General features: G+C 31.3%; 1 protein-coding gene and 1 long non-coding RNA gene across 5 annotated transcripts in view; one reads left to right on the top strand and one right to left on the bottom strand.

Annotated features, from left to right (window-relative positions):
- The window catches only part of LOC143058967 (uncharacterized), an 83,797-nt gene extending 66,956 nt beyond the window's left edge, over nucleotides 1–16,841 (top strand). For 3 of the 4 annotated variants that reach the window (XM_076232442.1, XM_076232444.1, XM_076232446.1), the window contains 2 exons: nucleotides 3,488–15,274; nucleotides 15,353–16,841. In XM_076232442.1, coding sequence (XP_076088557.1) covers nucleotides 3,557–6,307 — 2,751 coding nt within the window. In that variant the 5' untranslated portion in view covers nucleotides 3,488–3,556 and the 3' untranslated portion in view covers nucleotides 6,308–15,274; nucleotides 15,353–16,841. The remainder of the gene's footprint in view (nucleotides 1–3,487; nucleotides 15,275–15,352) is intronic. The other variant, XM_076232445.1, reaches the window with a different exon arrangement.
- LOC143058974 (uncharacterized) overlaps nucleotides 1–24,644 on the bottom strand; it is a 399,737-nt gene that overhangs the window by 45,744 nt on the left and 329,349 nt on the right. The gene's annotated exons all lie outside the window — the stretch shown is intronic.

The following is a 24,644-nucleotide window of genomic DNA, read 5'->3' on the forward strand; positions in this document are numbered from 1 at the left end:
AAACTGTAGGTGATATTTTAAACAATTAATTAGAAAAATCCCGTAAATATTTATTAACTTAAGATGTCAGCACTTTTAATAAAAAAAAATCATGCATTTGTTGTTCCAATAATTTAATTTACTTTAAGGTGGTACCTCACATTACAGGGAGATAACTCTGTAAAATTAGCAGAACATTTTAATGACATTGTGTTGTTAAGCTTCTCGATGATCAAAATAAGTGTTTGTCAAACTGCTATATAACAAGTATATTTTGGTTGGTTCAAATTTTTTGAAAATTTTATTATTTTGTCAAAGCATCAAAGTAAATATTTTTGTCAAAATTTGAAGAAAAATAAACAAGCCAAATTAATTTTAGTTAAGGTGTTGGGTACCACCTTAAACACAAATAAATTACTAGATATACAATACATGAAAATTAACTGGTCTTATCTGGTCAATTGAAATTTTAATAAGGCATTAGTGCTAAAAACAACCTGAGTTCTAACCAGATCAAATACTTAGGTTAAATTGACGGAAATTCAGTGGGCAAAAATCACAAAATAGTTCAGTCCAAAGGTCTAGTCTAAAATTTGATTTTTACATTATAGCTTATTCATTACCCCTTGGGTGTAGTTTTTAACTAATCTTTAAATTTCATTTAAATATAACTATTTTGATGACCTTAAATATTTGATATCAAGTGAGACAGACAAAATTAAAACATTTTGACGTCAGTTGCTAACATTGGTGCTAATTATAATAGGGAAATAATTATCGTGGATTTTGTTTTCTTTTTTTTCTCTCCCACTTCGGAAGTTTATAATGTGATATATAAAGCTTTCCATTGATGTTTTAATGTTTCACACACAAACATTTCAATTGAATTGACGTACATTTCATTTTTATTTGACAGCTTGCAGGATTATTTGTTCTCCTAAATAGTTTATCATGCAATGCCCTCCTTAGAGTTGTTTGAACAGAATTTAACTAATCCAGTATCTTTTTCAAACCCTTGAATTTCATTGTTTTATTTGAATATGATATTTGACAGTTGTTTTCTGAGATATATAGATTCCACAACTGCAACGTCATTTAGTGTGTTACAATATTTCTCCACTCCACACAGTTAAATTTTAATATTTAAAGCGTGCGGCTTTGCAGAGCTTTTTAAATAGTTAGAATTTAACTGTCGAGAGTGGAGAAATATCATAATACATGATCCAGTTATAGTGGTGGAATCTGTTTCTCTAATGATTTTTATCCTTCTTTTTCAAAGATTTGAAGAAAGTTATGTACTTTTTATGTGACGTCATCAGGCATGGTAACCTTTTTTCATGACGTCATAATATGAAAATTCAGAAGAAACAAAGAAAATTTAACATCACAATAAAACCTCGACCAATCATTTGCTGAGAACAAATTTTTCACTAGAGATTAGAAATATTTTTCTCACACCTGTCAGGAAATGTGAAAATAGCATGAAAATTAGAGAAAGTTTTATCAATGACCACCTTAGAGTTTCCCACTGAGTAATTTAATTTTTGAACTTATTATTAAGACAGTCCCCTTCCCTAAAATATTATCCTCTTTTGTTAATTAAGAAAAGGTGAATTCCAATATAGATTATGTTCCCATGCTTTGACATTTGTGGTTTATTAATATTTGATTTATATATATCCACAAAAAAATAAGGAATTATAAATAACACAGTTTAAATGCTTATCTATCTCTACTTGAAATTTGAACTTTGTTTTCCTATCAAAGGTCTGTGGTTTTCTCTGGGAGCCAGATCTGGCTTCCTTCACCAATAAAAGCTGGACTCCAAGAAATAGCTCAAAAGTGGTTTTTAAATATGTTAAAGCTGCTTTAAAACAAGAACAATTAATCATTTGAACTTTGGTATATGTAGTTGTCTCATTGGCAATCATACCATTATATCCTTATTTTTATACAGTACAGTGAAACCTGTTTAAACCAAACCTCTGCGGGACTTAAGATTTTGATCAGTTTAAATTTGGCCGATGTTCGGTTTTATCAGGTTCATATTTAAAGCACATAATTTGATATGATGGTGCTTACAAACATGTTTGGTTTAGACACTGGTTTTCAGTTTATGCAGGATTCTGTTTAGTCAGGTTTTACTTTATAGGTAACATTTTGTATACCAGTACATTATCATTTTGGCAGACAGTGAATGTTAGTCCAAAATTATCTGCTTGCATTCATTTTTATAATTGTTACAAAAAGGAGTGGGTCACATTTGGGTCTAATTAGTTATCAAAGGTACCAGGATTATAATTTAGTACGCCAGACGCACGTTTCGTCTACATAAGACTCATCAGTAACGCTCATATTAAAATATTTATAGAGCCAAACATGTACAAAGTTGAAGAGCATTGAGGATCCAAAATTCCAAAAAGTTGTGCCAAATACGGCTAAGGTAATCTACGCCTGGGATAAGAAATTCCTTAGTTTTTCGAAAAATTCAAAGTTTTAATTGTTAACAGGAAATTTATAAAAATGACCACATTATTGATATTCATGTTAACACCAATGTGTCACACCGAAGTGTTGACTACTGGGCTGGTGTTAGCGTGACACAGGATTGCCGATTTTTTGTAAGCTTGACATGTGAAAGTCGAATTATTGTACCGTGAATTAAAACAGGAAATGAAGTCCATGCAGCGGGACACGGGAAATTACAAAAAAATGAGAATTGCTTACATACATATTGTAAGAAGGATACAGGAATCTGACAAGTTTTTAAGCAAGATCCGGGATCAGAACCCCCCAATGAGACCCCAAAGGACCAATTCTAAAAAAAAAAAAAGAATCAACAATGATGTGGATTCATGTGGATTCATTTATTTGAAGTGGATTGCAGAAAAATTGTATTTTTGAGGCTATTTGATATCTTGGTTTTTTTGCTAATGGCTGCATATAAGCCTATATAAACCGTACTTAAAAGTTTAATATTGCAATTTGTTGTTCACCTCTACCCACGAAATACACACATATTGGTATCCCACACAATAATCGAGTTCTAACTGGTTTTGTGAAGAATCATCCAGTTCAAATAAACTCATCATAGATACCAGGACTAAATTTTATATATACGCCAGTCGCGCGTTTCGTCTACAAAAGACTCATCAATGACGCTCGAATAAAAAAAAAGTGCTTTTTACAGTGCTTTTTACATAATAAAATCAGATTGCATTCTAAACTAGATATTTTTCCCAACTAAATCTGACAGCAAAATAGCTATTAAATGAATACATGGAGTACGTAGTACTAGTTCAATGCAGTTTGAGCTTGTTATTGTTTTCCCCTGGATATTTGGGATAGTCCCCGTGACAGCAGGTTTTTACTAGATTGTTTTCATTCACAGTTTTAATATACTGTAAATTAATATTTGTTTTTGTGTCAATAAACGTTGAAAATATTAAAGAAAGTTAAAATTTAAGTGCTAACAAGTTTTAATTGTTTTTGTTTTTTTTATTTACAGGTTTGACTGAACCTAGCACTGAAAGTTACTCAAATTTACGAAAAATGAAAAATAGATGAAAAAGACGCCATGAGAAGTCTAAATGATGGAGACATGACAATTACCAACCCCCTCCCCCCTCAGAATTTGAACACAAATATGATTGGTCAGTTGGGAACAAATGTTGGGGAGGAGCCAAGGAGGATTCTTGTCAAACAGGAAGCTGTAGATGAGGAAGATAGCTCGGTCAATAAAAGGAGATTTTTACGTCCCGAAGTTCCCGATTTACCGAAACAACATAGTGATCCATGTGGCCGTGTATCAAAAGAAGGAAAATATGAATCTGATTCAGAAAAGTTCTTTGCATATAACAGAAATTATGAATATGATAGAGCATATAGGGAACAAAGATCTGTTGTTGAAAGGTATAATGTTGAAACTCTGCAGTATCAAAGTTCTTTCGAGCAACGGTCTGTTATACGAATGCCTTATAATCAAAGTGCACCTAACCTTTTATATGATAAACAAGAGGATTCAGAAATGACTGGAAATTTATTTACACCTACTACCTTCAGGGATTCTGGTTATCTTGGCAATTATCACCTCGCTAAACAAAAGGAGGCGAAACAATCGTATTTATCAGTTTCTCCAAGAAGTTTAGGAAGAGAAGCATTTAGATCAGCTCGCCTTCCGAGAAGTGACGATAGCATAACATCAAAAGGTCATTCAGATTTTAGCGGATCAGAAGACAGTTTTAGTAGTCGAGAACCGTCGCCCTATTCAAAGGATATCAGATCACCATCTCCTCACATTACGAAAACTTCGTCAACAGAAAGTAATGAGATTAAAAAAATTCATCAGATTACAAGCATTGTGATAACTAGTGACGATGATGTTGTGACAACAGTGAAAAGTGATATTGACACAATGACGGGACATGAGGAAGGAACTGAGGGATTGTTGTCCTATAAACGGGCATTGTTTCCGGGAAATTTCAAGAAAAATCTGCAACATCGTTACTTTAGTAGTCAGAAACGAAATGGCTCTCAATCATCGTCGGACGCTTCAAGTTTTGATAAAGCGGAATCTGCTCGTTCTCTATCAAACTCACCCTCTCAGGAACGTAGTTTTGAAGAATTACCAAGCCATTCACCAAGTAAGTCAAAATCTTTAGACACTGAATCCATTTCAACAAACACCACAGAAGAAAGCGATGTCTTTATGGAGTCTGCATCAAAAGTTCAAGCACCAAAACGGTCACCTCAAGGTTCTCCAGACTTTTCACAGATGTCATTTACTCAACAAGGGCATCCACCCACCCAAAAATATTTTGGATCAGAACTTACACCCAATAAAGAACAAGTTCATCTCGTTCCTAGTCATCCGTCTCAGAAATATTTTGGGTCAGAAATGGTGATAGGTACTAAAGAACAGGAAATTTATGGACCTCAAAACACAAAACCACCATTTCCTTATCTTCATCACCATTCACCGGGATTCCCTTCACCACATTTCCTGACGTCTGCTAACCCATCACCATTATGCTCTGTTCCAGAAGGAGGCCATATTTTCAACTTCAATATGTCGAACCCATTTGAGGGTTTTCATTCAGATGCAGAAATTCCTTCACCAAGCCCTGGTATGTCCCCTGGAATTCATTTTGCATTTCCACCAAGAGCAATGATGCTAAACTCCATGTCAGAACTAAATCGATTGGCTGTTTCTCCACGAGGAATTTATCCTAGTCAGCCCATCAGTATGCCGTTATCACAGATACCGTCCAGTCACCCTATCTTAGAACAAAATCGTGATCAACGTAGGACTTTGTCAGACTCTGATGCTTACATTTGTCCTGTATGTAATCAAGTGTTCCCGTCTTACGATAACTTAGCAAAACACATGGCAAAACATTTACCGACCGAAACTGTTCGACAGGGTGATAATAACAAAGTACACTATTGTAAAGTTTGTAACAGATCGTTTTCTCGTAGTGACATGTTGACACGCCACATGAGATTGCACACAGGCATTAAACCATACGAATGCAGTGATTGTGGACAAGTGTTTAGTCGTAGTGATCATTTGAACACACATAAGCGCACTCATACCGGTGAAAAGCCATATCGATGTCCTCAGTGTCCGTATGCAGCTTGCAGACGTGACATGATCACCCGTCATATGAGAACACATTACAAAAGATCAGCCAAGCGGGGAAAGTTTCTGTCGGTACCGGAAAGGGAAGGAGAATTACGAAAGACTTCCGTATCTAGTACTGACACGACCGATTCACAGGATGTATCTGGACGAACATATTCACAATCCAGTGTGGAAAGTGTAGATTATGACTCGACTGGATCTCGATCCATATCAAGAGGTGATAGTGGTGAAAGGATGTTGTTTCCTCTATCGCGTGGAGACAGTGGAGAGACGGATAACCGAGCAGCAAGACCGTGGTCCAGTACAGAAAGTGCAGTGTTTGAAGATTCTAGCACTGATGGGAGATCAGCTAAACTACATTCTATTCAGCGTACTTCAGCAATTCATCGAGACATACCTATACAACGTGACACCCTTAAAGACCCGTTTCTTGGTTACAGGAAAATGAGAAACTGGTCGACAACAAGTTTTGAAAGTGTTGATTCAGAAGACTGTAGATCTCTTAAAGATTCCTTTGCAGAAGACACAATATTTGAAGCAGACGGCGACTCTGTTACCATGACAACATCAAATGTACAAATGGTTTCTAGACAGAATGAGAAATGGGAAGGACCATTAATAGGGGTCGAGAACTTACAAGAAAAATGTTCTATAAGTTCTGGGAGTAAAACAGTAGAAGATTGATAATTAGTTAATTAGGGTTTTAAAATGTTTATTTTTGCTGATCTTTTCAAAGAAGTTACAAAGGGCTTGCCTATTGTTACTTGAAATAAGAAAACGACTAGTTGCTGACACATTTTTTGCATTTATAAACAAACATAAGATTATGAGTACATTAGTTAAATAAACTTTATCCTACTTTTTCCTCAAGTTGAAGGATATTTTTTCCCACAACACAATAGTTTGGCCTTTGACATGTTTGAAAAGATCAGTAAAACTAACTGTAGAACAAATTTTATACTTTTTCTAAAAGTCTCAGAAACTGACGCATTCCTTTATTATATCAACACAAAGAATTGATATTTTTTAATTAAGAGTTTTTTATATTTGTTGTTATATTTTATATTGTCCATCATTAAACTCATGTTGTTATTATCACTCAACTGTATGTAAATGAGTATGAGCCGCACTTCCTTATGTCATGTGACTGACATGTGACTGACATTTGACTTATATGCAACTTACATGTGACTTATCTTGAATATAAGGCATCTGTAAGGCAGACGAATCTTAAAAAAAACTTATGGAGGACATTTTTCCACCAAAATTCAGATTTCTTAAAAATAGAAGAAAATGAAAATTTTTTTTTTTTTTTTTTGTAAATTTAATTGGATTCTTAGAACATATTTTCTAAACATGGGTGATCTTAGGGGCGCCATTAACAAAGGTTTATAAACAAGAAATTAAAAGAACAGTTGTATTCTTGACCTGTGCTGTGTGGTGGTGGCTTGTACTTCTTTTTATACGGTAGTGATAAATAATTGTCGCGTTAAATTAAGGTGGGCTTTGATATTTATTTGCAGGAAGATACAATCCCACCAGATAACACAATATTATGATTATCGCTGTATTTGAAAATTATTTTTTTTAGGAATCTTTAAAAAAACATTTATTTCAAATTGCTTGTGTCAAAATTTCATTTTAAATTAATTCACTAATACTTTAGGTTTATCTATGTTTTTCGTATAAAAAAATTACAGCAGATAATATTTGCCGATTTTGAACAAGTATACTGAATTATCTTCCCCTTGACTTAATTTACATATCAGGACGAATGCAATGTAGGAAAGAAATATCAGGGTCAGACCTTAATTAATGATGACAATTTTATCAAAATGCATTTTGTATTTTATTAAGAATGAGGGTTGATAGTTTTAAATGGTACTGTTTTTTTATTATTTGCATATATATATAGCTATCAGAGTGTTTTCTCTAATTTAGTGCTGTTCGACAATTTCTATAGAAGAATTTTTATTTAAGAATAAGAAATGAAAGTAAAACTACAACATGTTATGAAATGCAAATTTATTTCAATTGTTTTTCAAAAGTTTGCAGGTTAAGGTGAAATGAACATTCCTGTGTTTATAAGTTTTTAATTTGCCCTAAATATAAGCTTTAATGTATGCATGATAAAGAATACTGATCATTTTATAAATTAATAGATTTCTTTAGTTTTGTTCTTGTGTAAAAGAGGAAGGAAAGTTATATGATGTGAAAAAATAAAGTAAAAATGCATTTTGCATATATTCATTTGAATTCTTGGTGTTAGTCTGAATTTTGAAACAGTGAAATAATCTTGAAATTTTCACTTACTTTTCATATGAGTTAAAAGGAAACAATATTTAACAATCCTGATCTATTTAATTTTACTAGATTTTCTGAAATTTTCTGATAATGATTTAAGTTTCTATCAAAGAACCTGTAAATGAATATGAGAAGGTTCTGAAATGTAAGATGAAATTTTTTGACAGATTTGCATTTTTATTTCTAAATTCAGACATTTAACATCAAGAATTTATTTCATATTTGTTTCATATCACAACTTTGTTGTGTTTAAATCAGTATTATGATAGTAGATATTATTTTATACAAGTGCTATTTATATGTTTAAAAAAATTGTAATTTGAACAGTTTTTATGTTCAAAGGAAGTAAATTCAATTTAAGGGGAGTTAACTTGTATTTTCAAGAGAAACAACTCGTGTTTACAAAAATTCCAATTATATATAGTTAATTTTTAAAATTATTTATTTGTAGTTTTAAGAGATCTTCTCAAAAAAATATGTACATTTATTGAGTAAACATTAAATCGATAACTTGATGAGTTATTTAAATTCCAAAGAAATGTCTGTTTTTCAATGAAAGCATGTAACCATGGTAACAAAACACAACTTTTGAACATCTAAACAGTTTAAATTACAAATAAGAGTGGTTCCTTAGTTTGCTTTACAAAGAGTACATAATGAACTTTATCTATGAGAGTGTTGAATTATGTCCCTTTATTTCTAATTATAATCCAGTTATTATTATGGGTTTTTTACAATGTATTTATAGAAACTGGTGTTTTGTGATTAGTTTGGAGTACACCACTTTTGATATGTTACGGCCATTTAATGGATTCTTACATTCAAATGTAGCTATTATAAGATTTTGGGTAAATTATAAATATGTAGTTTTATGACAATAGAGATATGAAAGTAATAAGTTATTTCAGAATTTCAATCCAGTTGCATTTATTAGGTTTTAAAGGATTCAATACTTTTCACCATTTTTTCATTTGAAAAATTCTTATTTACAATGCAACTATGATCTCTTAAAAAAAATCAGGATTTGTCAGGATGAAAAATCTAGGAAATAAAGTTATCTGGCCTTAAAAATGGAACCCTTCGAGTTTTGATCTGAATAGTATCTTTATTTCAAGTGCCTTAGTATTGACCCATTTCAACGACACATTTTTTGTTTTTTTATTTTTTAGTTCCACTGTACAAAGAGAGATAATCCTGATTTTTATGGTAGAAATTTTAGATAGAACAATGTTTGTAAATAAATGATACTTAATCGTACTGTTGTAAAATCAAAATATCAAAAAAGCAAAAGCCTGACATAGTGTGTGAGTGTTATATGAAGAATTCATCTTATCATTCTCTAAAGGATTATGGGTAATCTCATTGTTGGTTCACCAAAATGAAAATAGTATTACATCATTGGATGAATTTCCAATGTTCAGAAAGTTTTAAACCAATCACAACAACGTTTTGGTGAACACTTTTGAAAATATTACCCAGAATGCATTAGATTCTGAAAGGCAAATTATGCTTAAATTCTTAACACAGAATATACACAGAATATCAATTCATATCAATTAAGTTTTATTTTTTTACTGATTTTGCAGCTTTAAAACTTTGGTAGGGGTCATGAGAGGTCATTTAAAGGGGAGATGCTCCTGTATCTTTGAAATTTAAAAAGCCTCCCTGTTATCTCCAGCACCACACTTATTTCTTAAAGTCCCAACTTTTTTTAAATTTAAATTCAAGTACATTGATTTTATTTGGTACATACCATACACATATATGTATGACTGAAAGCATTGCAAAATACATTATGAATTTTATAAGTATTTTGCAAAAGTTAAATGATAAATTTGTTTTAAAACACCAAAATTCTAAATGTTATTTTGATCTGAAAAAACTTAAATGGTGCATTGTGTGGTGTTGGCTGTTTTAAAAACTATGAAAACAGAGACCAATTCTTTAAAATTTATGAACCTTTTAATTAAAACTGTGGTAAAATGGGGAGGCAAGTCAAATTTCTTTCTGAATTGAACATTTTTTTATTTAAAAAGACAAAAATCATCAAAATCATGACAAAAATAAAAACTTTGTGAAGTAGATAATAATGTTTTTGTCAATTATATATATAATTTAAGGAGGTACCCAACACTTGAACTAAAATTAATTTGGCTCGTTTAATTTTCTTAAAATTTTGACAAAGTATTTACTTTGACCCTTTTACAAAAATATAAAAATTTCAAAAAATTTGAACCAACCGTTTTATCAGAAAAATTACACTGGTTATATAGCAGTTTGACAAACACTTATTTTGATCATTGAGAAGCTTAATATTTCCTTATGAACACAATGTCATTAAAACGTTTAGCTGACTTTACAGAGTTATCTCCCTGTAGTGTTAGGTACCACCTTAAGTCATTGACACAGACTAATTGTTTGAAACATGTCAATGACATGCCAAAAATGGAAACTATCAATTTGAAAAGAAGATAATTTTGGACAGTTCATGATTTCTGTGGGCAAAAAATAACATTCTGTTTATATTTACACAATCACACATAGGCAATTAATGAAAGCATTAATTATAAGTGCTAAGTGCTCAATAACTTGTTTTGTAAACTTTCCCGGTGAATATATAACGTATATATGCAGTGTATAGGTTTATTTTTGATTATTGAAAAAAAGAGTAAATTGAAAAATTGTAAACGAATTTTTTCACAATTTTTGAGAAAAAAAAATAACACAGTATTAGGTTAATCTTAAGAGTTTGGATTAAACATGTATTTAAACAATGTGTTTAGCTTTGATATGAAAACGAGCAAAAAATCAAACATCTAACACACAATTATCTATCTTCAATTACTTATGTGGCATTTATTCAATTGTAATTATCATTCCAAAGTTCAGAGATCAGTTGTAAATTGTTTTTAATGTCGTAAGGGACCCATGAAAACTCTTTGAAATCATGTGCAATTTTGTGATATGTATATGTAAGAGCCTTATCATGTTTGGTACATATAATGTACATTTGTTTTCATCATTTCACATTCAGACATTGTAATTACCTCCCCCTTATTTAGACAGTAAATTACCTCCCTTTCATGTACTCTTTTTATTTTTTTATTCAAACAACAAACATCAGTCTATCCAAAAGTTATTCAAATTTAAATACACATCAAAATTATAATGTTTTTATCAGCTTTTACATGTTACAAGTTTGCATTATAATTTAGAATAACTATTTTGTATTTGATATTTGCTAATAAGAATATGAAAGTATGTTTTAACATAATTTCCATAAGTTTTTTTGGCTGTCATATTTAAAACATGATAAATGTTTCAGTTATTTTGATATTTGATGACGACTTAAAATATTCAATGCTTCATTTCTTTACCATGTCCAGTATGTCCTAGATTTTGCAGTTTATTCTCTCATGAATGTTTTCAATAAAGGATGCTGTTAAGAGTGTACCCATTGAATAGAGAATCCGAGTCCGTTCGCCCTGATTCATGTTCGCCCTAGTACCTGTTCGCCCTGATACCTGCTCGCCCCAGGGTCCATTCACCCTGATTTTTATTTTTTTCTAATTGTTGTCTAGTCGCATTATTTTAAGTATTTGAAAAAAATATGTTAAAGTTTGTTGAAAAATTGACAGAATGTTTATATTACTGCAATCAATTTAGTATTTTCCCTTCGATTTGCAGAGTAGAATACGAAAATACAATGTATTTATCTTTATTGATATTTGTTAACAAAATAATTGTATTCAGTCAACATAATTGCATTCAGTCATTCACGAATGTATGCAGTATGACTAGTCTTAGAGTATAAATAAATGAACTTGGACCGTTTCATAATTTACAGTTCGTACATCATTGTTTTTATTAATTTCAAGCTGAAAATTTTATCAAAACAAAACGTTTGTTTTAATTATTAATCCATCAAAAGACAAGTATCACAATAATCAGTGATCCGAATTATTTTGTCATTGAACAATTAATGATGATCCTAAACAAGCCATAAATTTTTAAATATTTCAATGTTTTCATAAATTTCAAGAATATATATACCATAGAAATATCGGAATAAGTTTATTCAATTTCAATGCCCTGAATATTAATATTTTTATAGTAGGGCGAATGGACTCTATGAGTGAACGAACTCAGAGCGAACGGACCTAGGGCGAACATGTTATTAGGGTTAACGGTCACTATACCTTGAATAGACAGCACAATTGTATGTCATAGATTGTACATCTACTGCTAAATGTTGGTTAAAACTGATTCAATTATGTGAAAGGTTTCACTGCAGATTTTTGTTTTTTCTTGAATATATATTGGTAACAACTTAGATAACATTAGACATGTCTTTGTAAGGGTCTATTTTCTACAATACTGTTAATTTAAAAATTCTGTAAATTTAGAAATTATTATGTGCATTTACTATTGCAATTTTGTCATTTTAGAGTTAAATGCAATTTTAGTTTTTGCATTGTTGATAAAAATCCTCTTTGAAAATGCGTGTTTAAATTATTGTGATTTTAACCCTATCGCATTTACAGTATTAAAAAGGACTTGACCAATTGACCAATTAGGACTATGCTAATGTTTGTGACACATTAGTGATCTAAAGCTCCATGAACATAGAACAGTTGCTGTACAATGTTTTATTTTGTTATTTTTTTCTAATTTTGTAGAAAGTTAGAGGGATAGTGCAATGTCATCTTTTCATTTGCCTCAATCAGGGTAGACAACTCATGTTTATTGTGCAAAGCACAAATTATCTTGAACAAAATATCTGTCATCTGTCCAACAAGTGTAATGATGTTGAGAGACTAAAATCTTTCCAATATTCAACATTATTGAAAAAGAAAAAAATGTCAGCCATGTAGTTGTGAAGAAAAAGTAAAGAACTGAAGAAGGCCAATGGCCAAAATGTCTTAAAAATTGGTTTATTTCTACAATAATGTAAAAGTATGTTCCCTATTGTATTTTTAAAAGTAGGATTATTCCACATGGTAAAACATTTGTCATTAAGTTCTTATATATATATATTGAACTATGTCCACTTTGAATAAAACCAAATATGAGATACAGTGAAACAAACAGAACCACTTTGGGACTTAAGATTTTGTTCGGTTTTGGCCGATTTTCGGTTTAATCAGGTTCACAATGCATACAATTTGATATGACAGTGCTTTAGAAAATATTTGGTTTATACAGGTTTTCGGTTTAAGCAGGATTCAGGTTAGCCAGGTTTCACTGTATATGATTGAGATAAAAGAATGGTCTATCTAGCCCTATAATTATAATACAATATTTCGTTATTCTACAAATTATTTTCAGAGCCTATTTTTCCTGGGATTGGTTCCATGAACCTTTTTCATACTAAAGAAATAATGAGAATATATCTCAAATAAAATAACTTATATCTACCTTCATATACATACTAATTTTTGAAAATGAATTTTTGATAAATGGTCTACACTAGAAATGGCTTAATGCTAAAAAATGTATCGTTGAAAATGATTTTGTTTACAATATTTAACCATTCCATTTGTATTGTTGATATTTAAGAAAAGAATTTAAATGACAAATCTGAGTTTTTTAATTTCCCATGCTTTTAAAGACCCTATGAGCATAGCCCATACCGCCTAGTCAAGAATGGCATTTTATTTTTTACAAGTTGTTATTGGCAGTCTGTATTGTTGATTTTAAAAGCATAATTATGTTAATGAAGTGTTAAACATTTTGTAATATTGACATCATGATTGAACAGAGGCAGATGTTTTGTTCAGGATAAAAATTACATTTCATTTGTTGACATTTTAAGAATCATTATATTATAGATTGTTTTTACAAATTTTTATTCAGTTTTATATTGTGTGACATATTTTTTAGCAGATTTGAGCAAACTTATAGATCAGTTTGTCTGTGGAGTGTCTTATATAGAAAGCTTTATTTTTTTTGTGTTATTTTAGAAACCTTATTTTAACCAGAATTTATTGTGTAAAATCAAAATGAGATTTGTTCACTATAGAAAAAACTTGCAAATACTTAGTTCAATATTTATTTTATTTTTCGCTTGTTTTTTTGGGTTTTTTTTTTTGTCAAAAAATATTTTGATTAAAAATTATTAAATAAAACTTTCAATTTCTTAACCAATGCTTAAGGGTTTTAATGATGATAAAGGATCAGTAAGAAAATCATGTACTAATGGTCTAATTTGAATAATGTTTACACCAAATATAAAAAGGGGGGTTCAAATTAATTATGGCCTTATGTCCCTGCCATGTCTCTTTTGGAAGGGGATATTTCATTTTTAAAATACAAAAGTTAAGGATCTTTCATCCATTACATCAATGCATGAAAAAGATTTTGACATTCTAAAGAACTGTTTATTTGAATATTCAAACAATACAGAGTCTTTCTTTATGTATAGTAAAAAAATGTATCACTAAAAGGACAGTTGAAGCATAAATTTGAATAATAATGAATTTTTGATTAAATCTACATGTTGAAAAAGTACATTGTAGTATGAAACATTTATCTATATTCCAAGCTTCAAATATTACTTAAACTGTTTCAGCTGCCTGGACAAGACTTATATAGTTATTCAATATCAATAAGATGACCATTAGTATGAATTTAAGTATCTTTATCTTCATAAAACAACTTTTTTTATGATAAACTTTTCTTTTTAATTAATTCAAAATGTCAAGTGTGTTAAATGTCCTCCTTTACATCATAAACCATGTTGGTGCTCCTACTAAAGGAGAAGATACAGAACATACATACATGCAGTTGCATTTTAATGAGCCAATGAGTAATCATATCATATTCATGTTTGATAAAGGGTAGATAACTTAGTAAGCTATTAAAAATATCACAATATCACAAATATTACAAATTTAAAGATCCTACCTGCTTATCACGAAAAGAAGTAAGCTTGTAGAAGTAATACATTGAAAAACAAGAGTATACAATTTAAAATTGTGTTTAAGGAGGTAGATCTATGTAATGGGAAATAACTCTTAAAATCTTCAGCATGTTTGCGTCAACCATTTTCATAAATATGTTCTAAGCTTCCAAGTTACATAGATTATTTCCAATCTGTTTCTGGTCAAAGCTTAAAATACAAAACTTGACTTTTATAAAAGCATAACTGATTTAAAGAGTATCTCCCAAAATTAAGGTCTACCCCCTGAAGGACTACAAAACTGCAGTGAATTCTGTCAAATTGGATGTTGAAGAAAAAAATATCTGTGTTTTGAAAACAATTTATATATCTGTTTTCATATAACTGTTTGATCATATAGCCATACAGTGTTTGCTATTTAGAATGGTACATTATTATACAGACAGGTTTCATTATAAAATTAAACAGACAGGTTTCATTATAAAATTAAACAGACAGGTTTCATTATAAAATTAAACAGACAGGTTTCATTATAAAATTAAACAGACAGGTTTCATTATAAAATTAAACAGACAGGTTTCACTGTAAATCCAGTGGTTGTATTGTAAAAAAACAAAAAAATTGCGTTGTGAATTAAGTAGATTTTTCTTGACAAAGTGTATAATTTAATCTTAATAAAACTTATATTTAAGTATAAAATATTCTGTGACTTGGTGAAGTCAGTGATGTAATTAAACGAGTTTTATGTCTAAGCAGAAGTTGGTATCTAGAGAGTATTTTTCCCTTGTTTAAAGCTTATTTCCTAATTCATGTACAATAAGACTTTTATTAGGTTGCTTACTGTGTTTGTATACAGTAAAACTGTTGTTGGGATAAGGATTAGATATATACAGGTTTAACTATGATTGTCTGTATTGTTTGCATTACAGTGCTCGAGCATATATTTATACAAACAAAGCAAGCAAGCCAACCAAAGTCTTAATCTACAAGCTGTAGGAAATGAGCTCTAAAAATATATTTTCTGATCAGAGATTGACATATGTGTGGACCATGTTGGTTTCACATTAGTTTTTTGTAAATTGGCAGTAAATATAGAAACCTATCTTAAGGAGGTAGACCTAGGTTAAGGGAAATAACTCTTAAAATCATCAGTACGTTTGTGTCAGCCATTTTCATAAATATGTTCTAAGCTTCATGGATACATAGATTATTTCCAATATGTTTCAGGTAAATGCTTAAAATGCATTGATGAAACTTGACTTTTACAAACGCATAACTGATTTAAAGAGTTACCTCCCTGAACCAAGGTCTAACATCTTAAATATCAGAGTGAAGTTAAACAGAAATTATCACGGAGTAAAAATATATAATTATCTTTACGAGACCACTTCAGATTGTAATACTGTTGCTAATGAATTTTATAACTTCATTGTCCAAAAATATAGTTTTTAAGACATTTTGATTTTCATACTGACTTGCGTTGGAGACAATTTCATCATTACATAGAAAATTCTCCTTTGCTATATTAATCCTTTAAAATGATTACATGTATAAAATGATAAACACGATGTGATGAATTATAAAGGATATTCTTTCATGTGAATTTGTTCTTAAAGATCAAAGCTATGATAAGCTTTAATAACCATTTGAGAAATATATTTCACATTGCATAAGCTATTTTCTCATTTTTAACTTCCTTAAAAGGTCAAAAGCCATCATTATTTTTATATTATTTTGGCTTTTGCATTTATAATGTGTATGGCTGTTATTTATTATCATTTTTTGCTATATTTTGTTACTATTACCCAGGGCGGTATATAAAAATATTACCCAGGGTGATATATAAAAATATTACCCAGGGCAGTATATAAAAATATCACCTTATGTTTTGTTATCGTCATTTTGTTTTGTTTTCATTGTTTCCCACTGTGCTCAGTGGTATCTATGGTTACCTCAACGATATGTCAATGGCCATAAATATGTCATAAAAGTGGAAAAAATGAGCTTTAAAAACATGTGTTGTTGTTTATACTCCAATAATTTTATAATCTCTGCTGCAGCGGGAGATCAGAATGAGACAACATAAAACACGGTAATTGTTCTCCCTCACCGAAGCTTTAAAACATGCGTTGTTTATACTCCAATAATTTTATAATCTCTGCTGCAGCAGGAGATCAGAGCGAGAACACTTGAAACGCGGTGATTGTTCTCACTCACCGAAGCTTTAAAACATGTGTTGTTTATACTCCAGCAATTTTCTAATCTCTGCTGCAGCGGGAGATCAGAATGAGACCACTTAAAACGCGGTAATTGTTCTCCCTCACCGAAGCATTAAGGCATGTGTTGTTTATACTCCAGTAATTTTTAGCGTCCTAAAAAGGGGCAACAGATACCAGAGGGACATATAAAACACGTAGATGGACAATAAACTGACAAAGCCATGGCAAAAAAGGAAAAATACAAACAGACAAATAAAACTACACAAGAAACAACATGGAAAACTAAAGACTAAGCAAAACCACAAACCCCACAAAACTGTGGGGGGTGATCTCAGGTGCTCCAAATTTTGTCACACAACTTTTTGTCTCGCCTTGACAGAGTCAAAAAGCGAGACATAGATATGCTGTTTCCGGCGACGGCTTCAACAATGTATTCGTTTGTGATCAGGTCTAGTTTATGGTGAACGGCAAGTGGTAGGTCAATCCTATTTGGTATGCAGTTGTATAAGCATTGGCACATCTCATTTCCATGGAGATTATTTGGCCCTGCCCCCTCAGTCATGGTCTATTGACTTTGAAACATTTGCTTATTTTACATGTATTACATAGTTTACCAGTTAATTTTTATATTAAGGTTTGGGAACGACTTATAATAAGTCAATGGTATTTGGTATGCAGTTGTTTTAGCATTTTATTTACATGAAGACTATTCAGCCATATAACTCAGTCATCGTTCATTGACTTTGAATATTTGCTAAACTTGTGTAAGATGTTAAGAGTATTGCTATTTGGATTTTAACATATGCATAATCAAAATTACAAAAAGGCGAGACATATCTCTGTGGTAACAGTTTATTAAAAAACAGCTAAGATCATGGTATCCATGATGAGTTTAGAATCATATTCAAAACAGTGTAGCTGTGGCCATTGATTGACAACCTTAAATTATCCCATTGACTGGGGCAAATTAGGTGAACGTGTGTCTGTAACGACAACTGCTCACTACTTACTTATTGTAGAATTTAAACTGTGGGGTCACCAAAGGTTCTTAACGCCTTTAATATTAAAATAGTTCGAAAAATTAAACTTTATGTTTTGATTTATATTATTGATATAAATCAAAACATCGTGTTATTCCTGATTAGTTTTTCTAATTTCTTTATTTAGGTGTTGAGAACCTTTTGTGACCCCACAGTTTAACTGCCTTTAACAAGTACATAGTGAGCAGCGGTTGTTACAGACAAACGTTCATATAATCTGCCCCAGTCGATGGGATAATTTAAGGTTGTCAATCAATGGCCACAGCTACACTGTTTTGAATATGATTCTATTTATTATACATACTTATGCAATCTATAGAAATAAAAAGATGTTGTAAATGGCAATCAGACAACTATCCAAGTCACGATGTGTAAAAAGTAAACAATTATTGGTCAAAGTACGGACTTCAAAACGGAGTCTTGGCTCACACCAAACAGTTGTATATAAAGAGCCCCACAAATCCAAACAGGAAAACCAACGACTTAATCTATATGAAAATTAAGAAATTAGAAACACTTGTGAACCATATCAACAAACGACAACTACTGAACAACAGGCTCCTGCTTTTGGATTGGTGCAAACCACTGCAGCGGGTTTGAACGTTTTTAACAGGCGCCAACCTTCACCTTAATATGAAACAGTAGTGTAAGAAAACCGCCAAGAAAGAAAACATTTCGTTCCCGAGGGCATCACCAGCCCAGTAGTCAACACTCCGGTGTTGACATGAATATCAATAATGTGGTCATATTTCTAAATTTCCTGTTTACAAAACTTTGAATTTTTCGAAAAACTAAGGATTTTCTTATTCCAGGCATAGATTACCTTAGCCGTATTTGGCACAACATTTTGGAATTTTGGATCCTCAATACTCTTCAACTTTTTACTTGTTTGGCTTTATAAACATTTTGATATGAGCGTCACTGATGAGTCTTATGTAGACGAAACGCGCGTCTGGCGTTCTAAATTATAATCCTGATAATGTTGATAACTTTTCCACCTTATTGGTAATGAAAATATTAAAGTTTTCAACGATAGAAGTTTAAACAAAATTTAGGTATATACCATATAGTGGATTTCTCTTGTAAAATTTTGCGATTTTTATTGAATAAGGTATATGAATTATTTTGGCGGATTCAAAACTTTTGTCAATACATTTGCGCTTTTAAATAGGCGGAACGTTCTATCCGCAAAAGTAAGCGAAAATAACCAGCTATATGGGTATATATAACAAGAAGAATGTGGTTTGATTTCAAATGAGACCATTCTCCACTATAGACCAAATAACGTATAATTTAAATTAAGAACTATAAGTCATTATACAGTCTTTACCTATGCAGTTTGTAATTCTAAAAAAAATGTAACTCTATATGAGGCAAAATATACAAGTATCAATTAACACATTTCAGGTATATATATGAATATAAGAAGATATGATTGTCAACGAGACAATTCTCTACCAGCGACCAAATGACATAAGTTGACTATAGGTCATTGTACAGCCTTTACCTATGCAGTTTGTAATTCAAAAATGAAAATGATTAACTCTACATAAGGCAAAATGACATGTATCAATTAACAAATTTCAGGTATATATATTTGAATTTAAGAAGATATGATTGTCAACGAGACAATTCTCTACCAGAAACCAAATGACAAGTTAACTATAGGTCATTGTGCAGCCTTTACCTATGCAGTTTCTAATTCAAAAATGAAAATGAATAACTCTACATGAGGCAAAATGACATGTATCAATTAACAAATTTCAGGTATATATATTTGAATTTAAGAAGATATGATTGTCAACAGGACAATTCTCTACCAGAGACCAAATGACATAAGTTAACTATAGGTCATTGTACAGCTTTTACCTATGCAGTTTGTAATTCAAAAATGAAAATGAATAACTCTACATGAGGTAAAATGACATGTATCAATTAACAAATTTCAGGTATATATATGAATATAAGAAGAATGTGACATGATAAGCAATGAGACAACTCTCCACCAGACACCAAATGACGTATACGTTAGCAACTAGAGATTGTTATGCAGCCTTTAACTTTGCCGTTTTTGTAATTAAGAAAACTCTATAAAACGAACATTGATATGGTCTTTATTATAAATGATCTGTTAAAAAAACTTTGAGTTTTTGAAAAACTAAGTTTTTTCTACTTTTAAGGAATAGATTACCTTAGCTGTGTTTGGCTTTTTTTTTTTTTTTTTTTGTGGTCCTCAATAATCTTCATTTTCTACATTTATTTGACCATTTTAACATTTTTTATTGGGCATCACTGATGATTCTCTTGTTGACTTAACGTGCATCTGGCGCAAATATAAAATTTCAATCCTGTTATCTATGATTAGTTTATTATACATACGTGAATGTAAACAACAAGAGGTCACCATATTACCTTTGACACTTTATACAATGAAGTAGGCTATCAAAGGCCCACCATGCAAACATTGGATTTATTCAATCAAGGAAAACCAGCTTTATGATTCTAAAATAAAATACCAAAAAATAAAACAACATAAATGACATGCAGCAATCATCGACAATCACTGCATTACTGGCTCTTGACTTAGACAGGCTAATGCAGACTGTCAATGTTAAACGTAAATGTATAATTTAGACATCAACCCTCCCATAATCTGGTATAGAGGAACCGCATAAAAAGCGGTAATTGTTCTCCCCCACGGAAGGGTCAAATGTATGATCTTGTTTCTCCAGAGGGGCGTCGGTATACCAGTAGTCTAGGTAGTAACTACTGTAACCACGAGACGGTCAACACTCAGTCAGTCTGCCTTCTTCTACAAATAAAAACAAAGCGCAACAAAATAGCCCAACAATTTTTGTTAAAAACACCAACAATCAAAATTCAAATTGTTTCTCCAGAGGAAAATTAAAATATCAATCTGTACAAATCAAACTGATTTATTGTAACACCATCATAAATCAGAAACAATGTCGCATGCATACAGTTTTTTTTTGTTGTACGTTTCGTCCCCGAAGGTATCACCAGACTAGTAGTCAGCACATCGGTGTTGACATGAACTATAATGATATGGTCATTTTTATAAATTTACTGTTTGCGAAAGTATAAATTATTCGAAATACTAAGGATTTTCTTATACCAGACATTGATTACCTTAGTCGTATTTGGCACATATTTTTAGAATTATGGTTTTCAATGCTCTTAAACTTCGTACTTTCTTTGACTTTTTAAACTTTTTCAAGCGTCACTGATGAGTCTTTTGTAGACGACACTCGCGTCTTACGTAAATTCAAATTTTCAATCCTGGTATCTATGATGAATTTATATATGAAATGAAGTCGTATGCAAACAGCTTTTGGTGGATTGTTAGATCCTGTCAATTATTTCTCGTAAATAACAATAAATACGTCTTTTTTTCAAATACTTCTGACGACAATATATCCTGTCCTAAAAATGATCAATTGATGCCTCACGTGAGAATTAACCCCTACGCTATACTAATAAATCACAGCATTTGAATGAAAATCTGTTCTGTCATTTATTTTTACCGCACATGGTTCAGTTATACCAAAGATCGTCATTGTTTGTAATTGACCAAGAAGGTCAACATAAATACTCCAACCCGAATATATAAAGCACGTCATTCAATTGCTTGAATTTTTGCCGAACATGTTGCAGTAATCATGGTAATACCTTAGACCGTCATCGTTTGTAATTGATCAAGAAGATCAACATAAATATTCCAACCCAATATACAAATCACGTCATTCAATTGCTTGATTTTTTACCGAACATTTTTCAATTAAATCAACGATCGTCATCATAAGTAATTGACCAAAAAGGTCAACTCGCATCTCGGATCTATGACAAAGTGGCAAGTTTTCCCCCAGCTTTAACATACCGTCTTATTCATATTTGGCGTGTATTTATTTTCATTGATAGGTTACATTTGGATGTCGTTAACGGGACGTGTACTTAATTATAATATGATTAATTCATTCTAGGATCTATGAGAAAATTGGCCATTTTTCCTCCAGCTTTAAAATACCGTCTTATTCATATTTGGCGTTTATTTATTTTCATTGATAGGTTACATTGGATTTCTTTAACGGGGTGTGTTCCTAATTATAATATGATTAATTCATTCTAGGATCTATGAGAAAATTGGCCATTTTTCCTCCAGCTTTAAAATACTGTCTTATTCATATTTGGCGTTTATTTATTTTCATTGATAGGTTACATTGGATTTCGTTAACGGGGTGTGTTCCTAATTGTAATATGATAAATTCATTCTAGGATCTATGAGAAAATTGGCCATTATTCCTCCAGCTTTAACATACCGTCTTATTCATATTTTGCGTTTATTTATTTTCATTGATAGGTTACATTTGGATTTCGTTAACGGGGTGTGTCCCTAATTATAATATGATTAATTCATTCTAGGATCTATGAGAAAATTGGCTATTTTTCTTCCAGCTTTAACATACGTCTTATTCATATTTGGCGTTTATTTATTTTTCATTGATAGGTTACATTTAGATTTTATTAACAGGGTTTGTCCCTAATTATAATATGATTAATTCATTCTAGGATCTATGAGAAATTTGGCCATTTTTTCCTCCAGCTTTAACATACCGTCTTATTCATTATTTGGCATTTGATTATATTCATTGATAGGAATATTTGGATTTTCATTTACAGAGTGTGTCCCTAGTAAATAAACTCATTATAGATACCAAGACCAAATTTTGTATCCACGCCATACACGCGTTTAGCCCTAAAAAAAAGGCCAAATAAAGTACGAGGATGATGAGCATTAAGGACTAAAATTAGTAAAATGCTGCTCACCAGGGTTATGGATAAATACATTTTATTGCAGGGTGGTAAATGCAAATAGAAATACAATCATATTGCTAAATAAACACCCTACAGGGTCATGTCATTAACACTTATAGAAATGAATAGGCTGATAATTGTTACACAAACATATCGGTATTCTAATCTAAATAAATACTAATTATTGAAGTACATAGATACTATTTCAAGGGATTTTTCTGACATGCAATTGCTAATTCTTAATATTAGTTATTATATATATATATTTGAAATAAATGAATTCTTTGACTTTACACTTGTCTCAGAGTTGCTAGAATATTCAAATGTATACACTTGTATTATAAGTCTCTAAACAAGTATGAAACTTATTTATAAATCAAAATGTGTTTATAGATATCTTAAATGTATTGCATTTGTGTTTAATCACTGAATCCTTTGCCAGTATTTCATATTACCCAGTATTGCCCAGTAAACCTGGTAAAACCCAGTAAAACCCGGTCATAAAACCCGGGTTTTGGCCAACCCTGATTTGAGCTGATGATTTTATCATTTAATGTATGAATGATCTTTATAATAATTATTGCTAATGTTATTAATCTCAACCAGAGAACAAATGACGTAGAAGGTTTGCAAGCAAGCAAATAATTAGCAACCTATACCACATACCAAGCTATAAACTACCCGGAAATGGTCAATGTAAAACAATTAATACGAGAAAATAAACGACCCGATTAAAAAACCAAATAAAAGTAAAAAAAAAAACAAAGATGACAAACAGCAACAAACCACAACTACTGAATTCCTGATTCTTGACTAGGAAAAGAATGTGACCAGGCAAAACAGATCTGCGGATGCCAATAAAACATCCCATAACCAGGGCAGCAAAAAGAACGAAAACATAAATACAAACTATATAAACCTGCTCAGTACAGCTTAACTCATCAGACACCACAAACACAACGAACCAAACACAAAATTGTCTGCGAGTGTCAGTCATTGACTGATAGAGTAACAAGGATGTAAATAGAATGTTTCACTCACATTGTATTACACCAATATAACTAACATAAGTTCAACATATGCAAACAGAGCCGATAACATAACAGACAATGTAGTGTTTTCGAAGTAATTCTAGGGACATGTTTATAAAATGACTTCAGTCGATGGAAAAATTTAAATGATGAGAGTTGGTGTTTATCCCGAACCTAGACTGTACTCATTAAAGAGTCTATGTTAGGGACAAACACCAACTCTGTCATTGTAAACATGTATCTTATCAAGTTTAAGCATCGGAAAACTACTGTCGTTTACTATTTATTTTTACTTCAAAAGACATCAAGACCAAGCAGTAAGTTATTCGTAAACAAAAGTATTACTGTGAATCCATTATTATTTTTGGGATACCAATTGTCGTTGGTTTTGAGGGAAAAGGTGAGCCACGAATTCAAATGTTCAACGAATAATAAATTTTCTACAGGCTCTGTATGCAGATATTGGAAAAACCACGAAAACAAAAATCCAAGAATTTGCAAGTTTTCCTCAATCCACGAAATTTGGTATCAACGAAAATAAAATGAATCCATAGTATTTTACCTTATCGGAATTGTAGTGGAGTTCGTGTTGTTTCTTCTTTATTATTTAAACTGTTGATATAAAAGAGGGACGGAAGATACCAAAGGGACAGTCAAACTCCTAAATCGAAAATAAACTGACAGCGCCATGGC

This window comes from Mytilus galloprovincialis, chromosome 14 (assembly GCF_965363235.1).
Source record: "Mytilus galloprovincialis chromosome 14, xbMytGall1.hap1.1, whole genome shotgun sequence".
Lineage (NCBI taxonomy): Eukaryota > Metazoa > Mollusca > Bivalvia > Mytilida > Mytilidae > Mytilus > Mytilus galloprovincialis.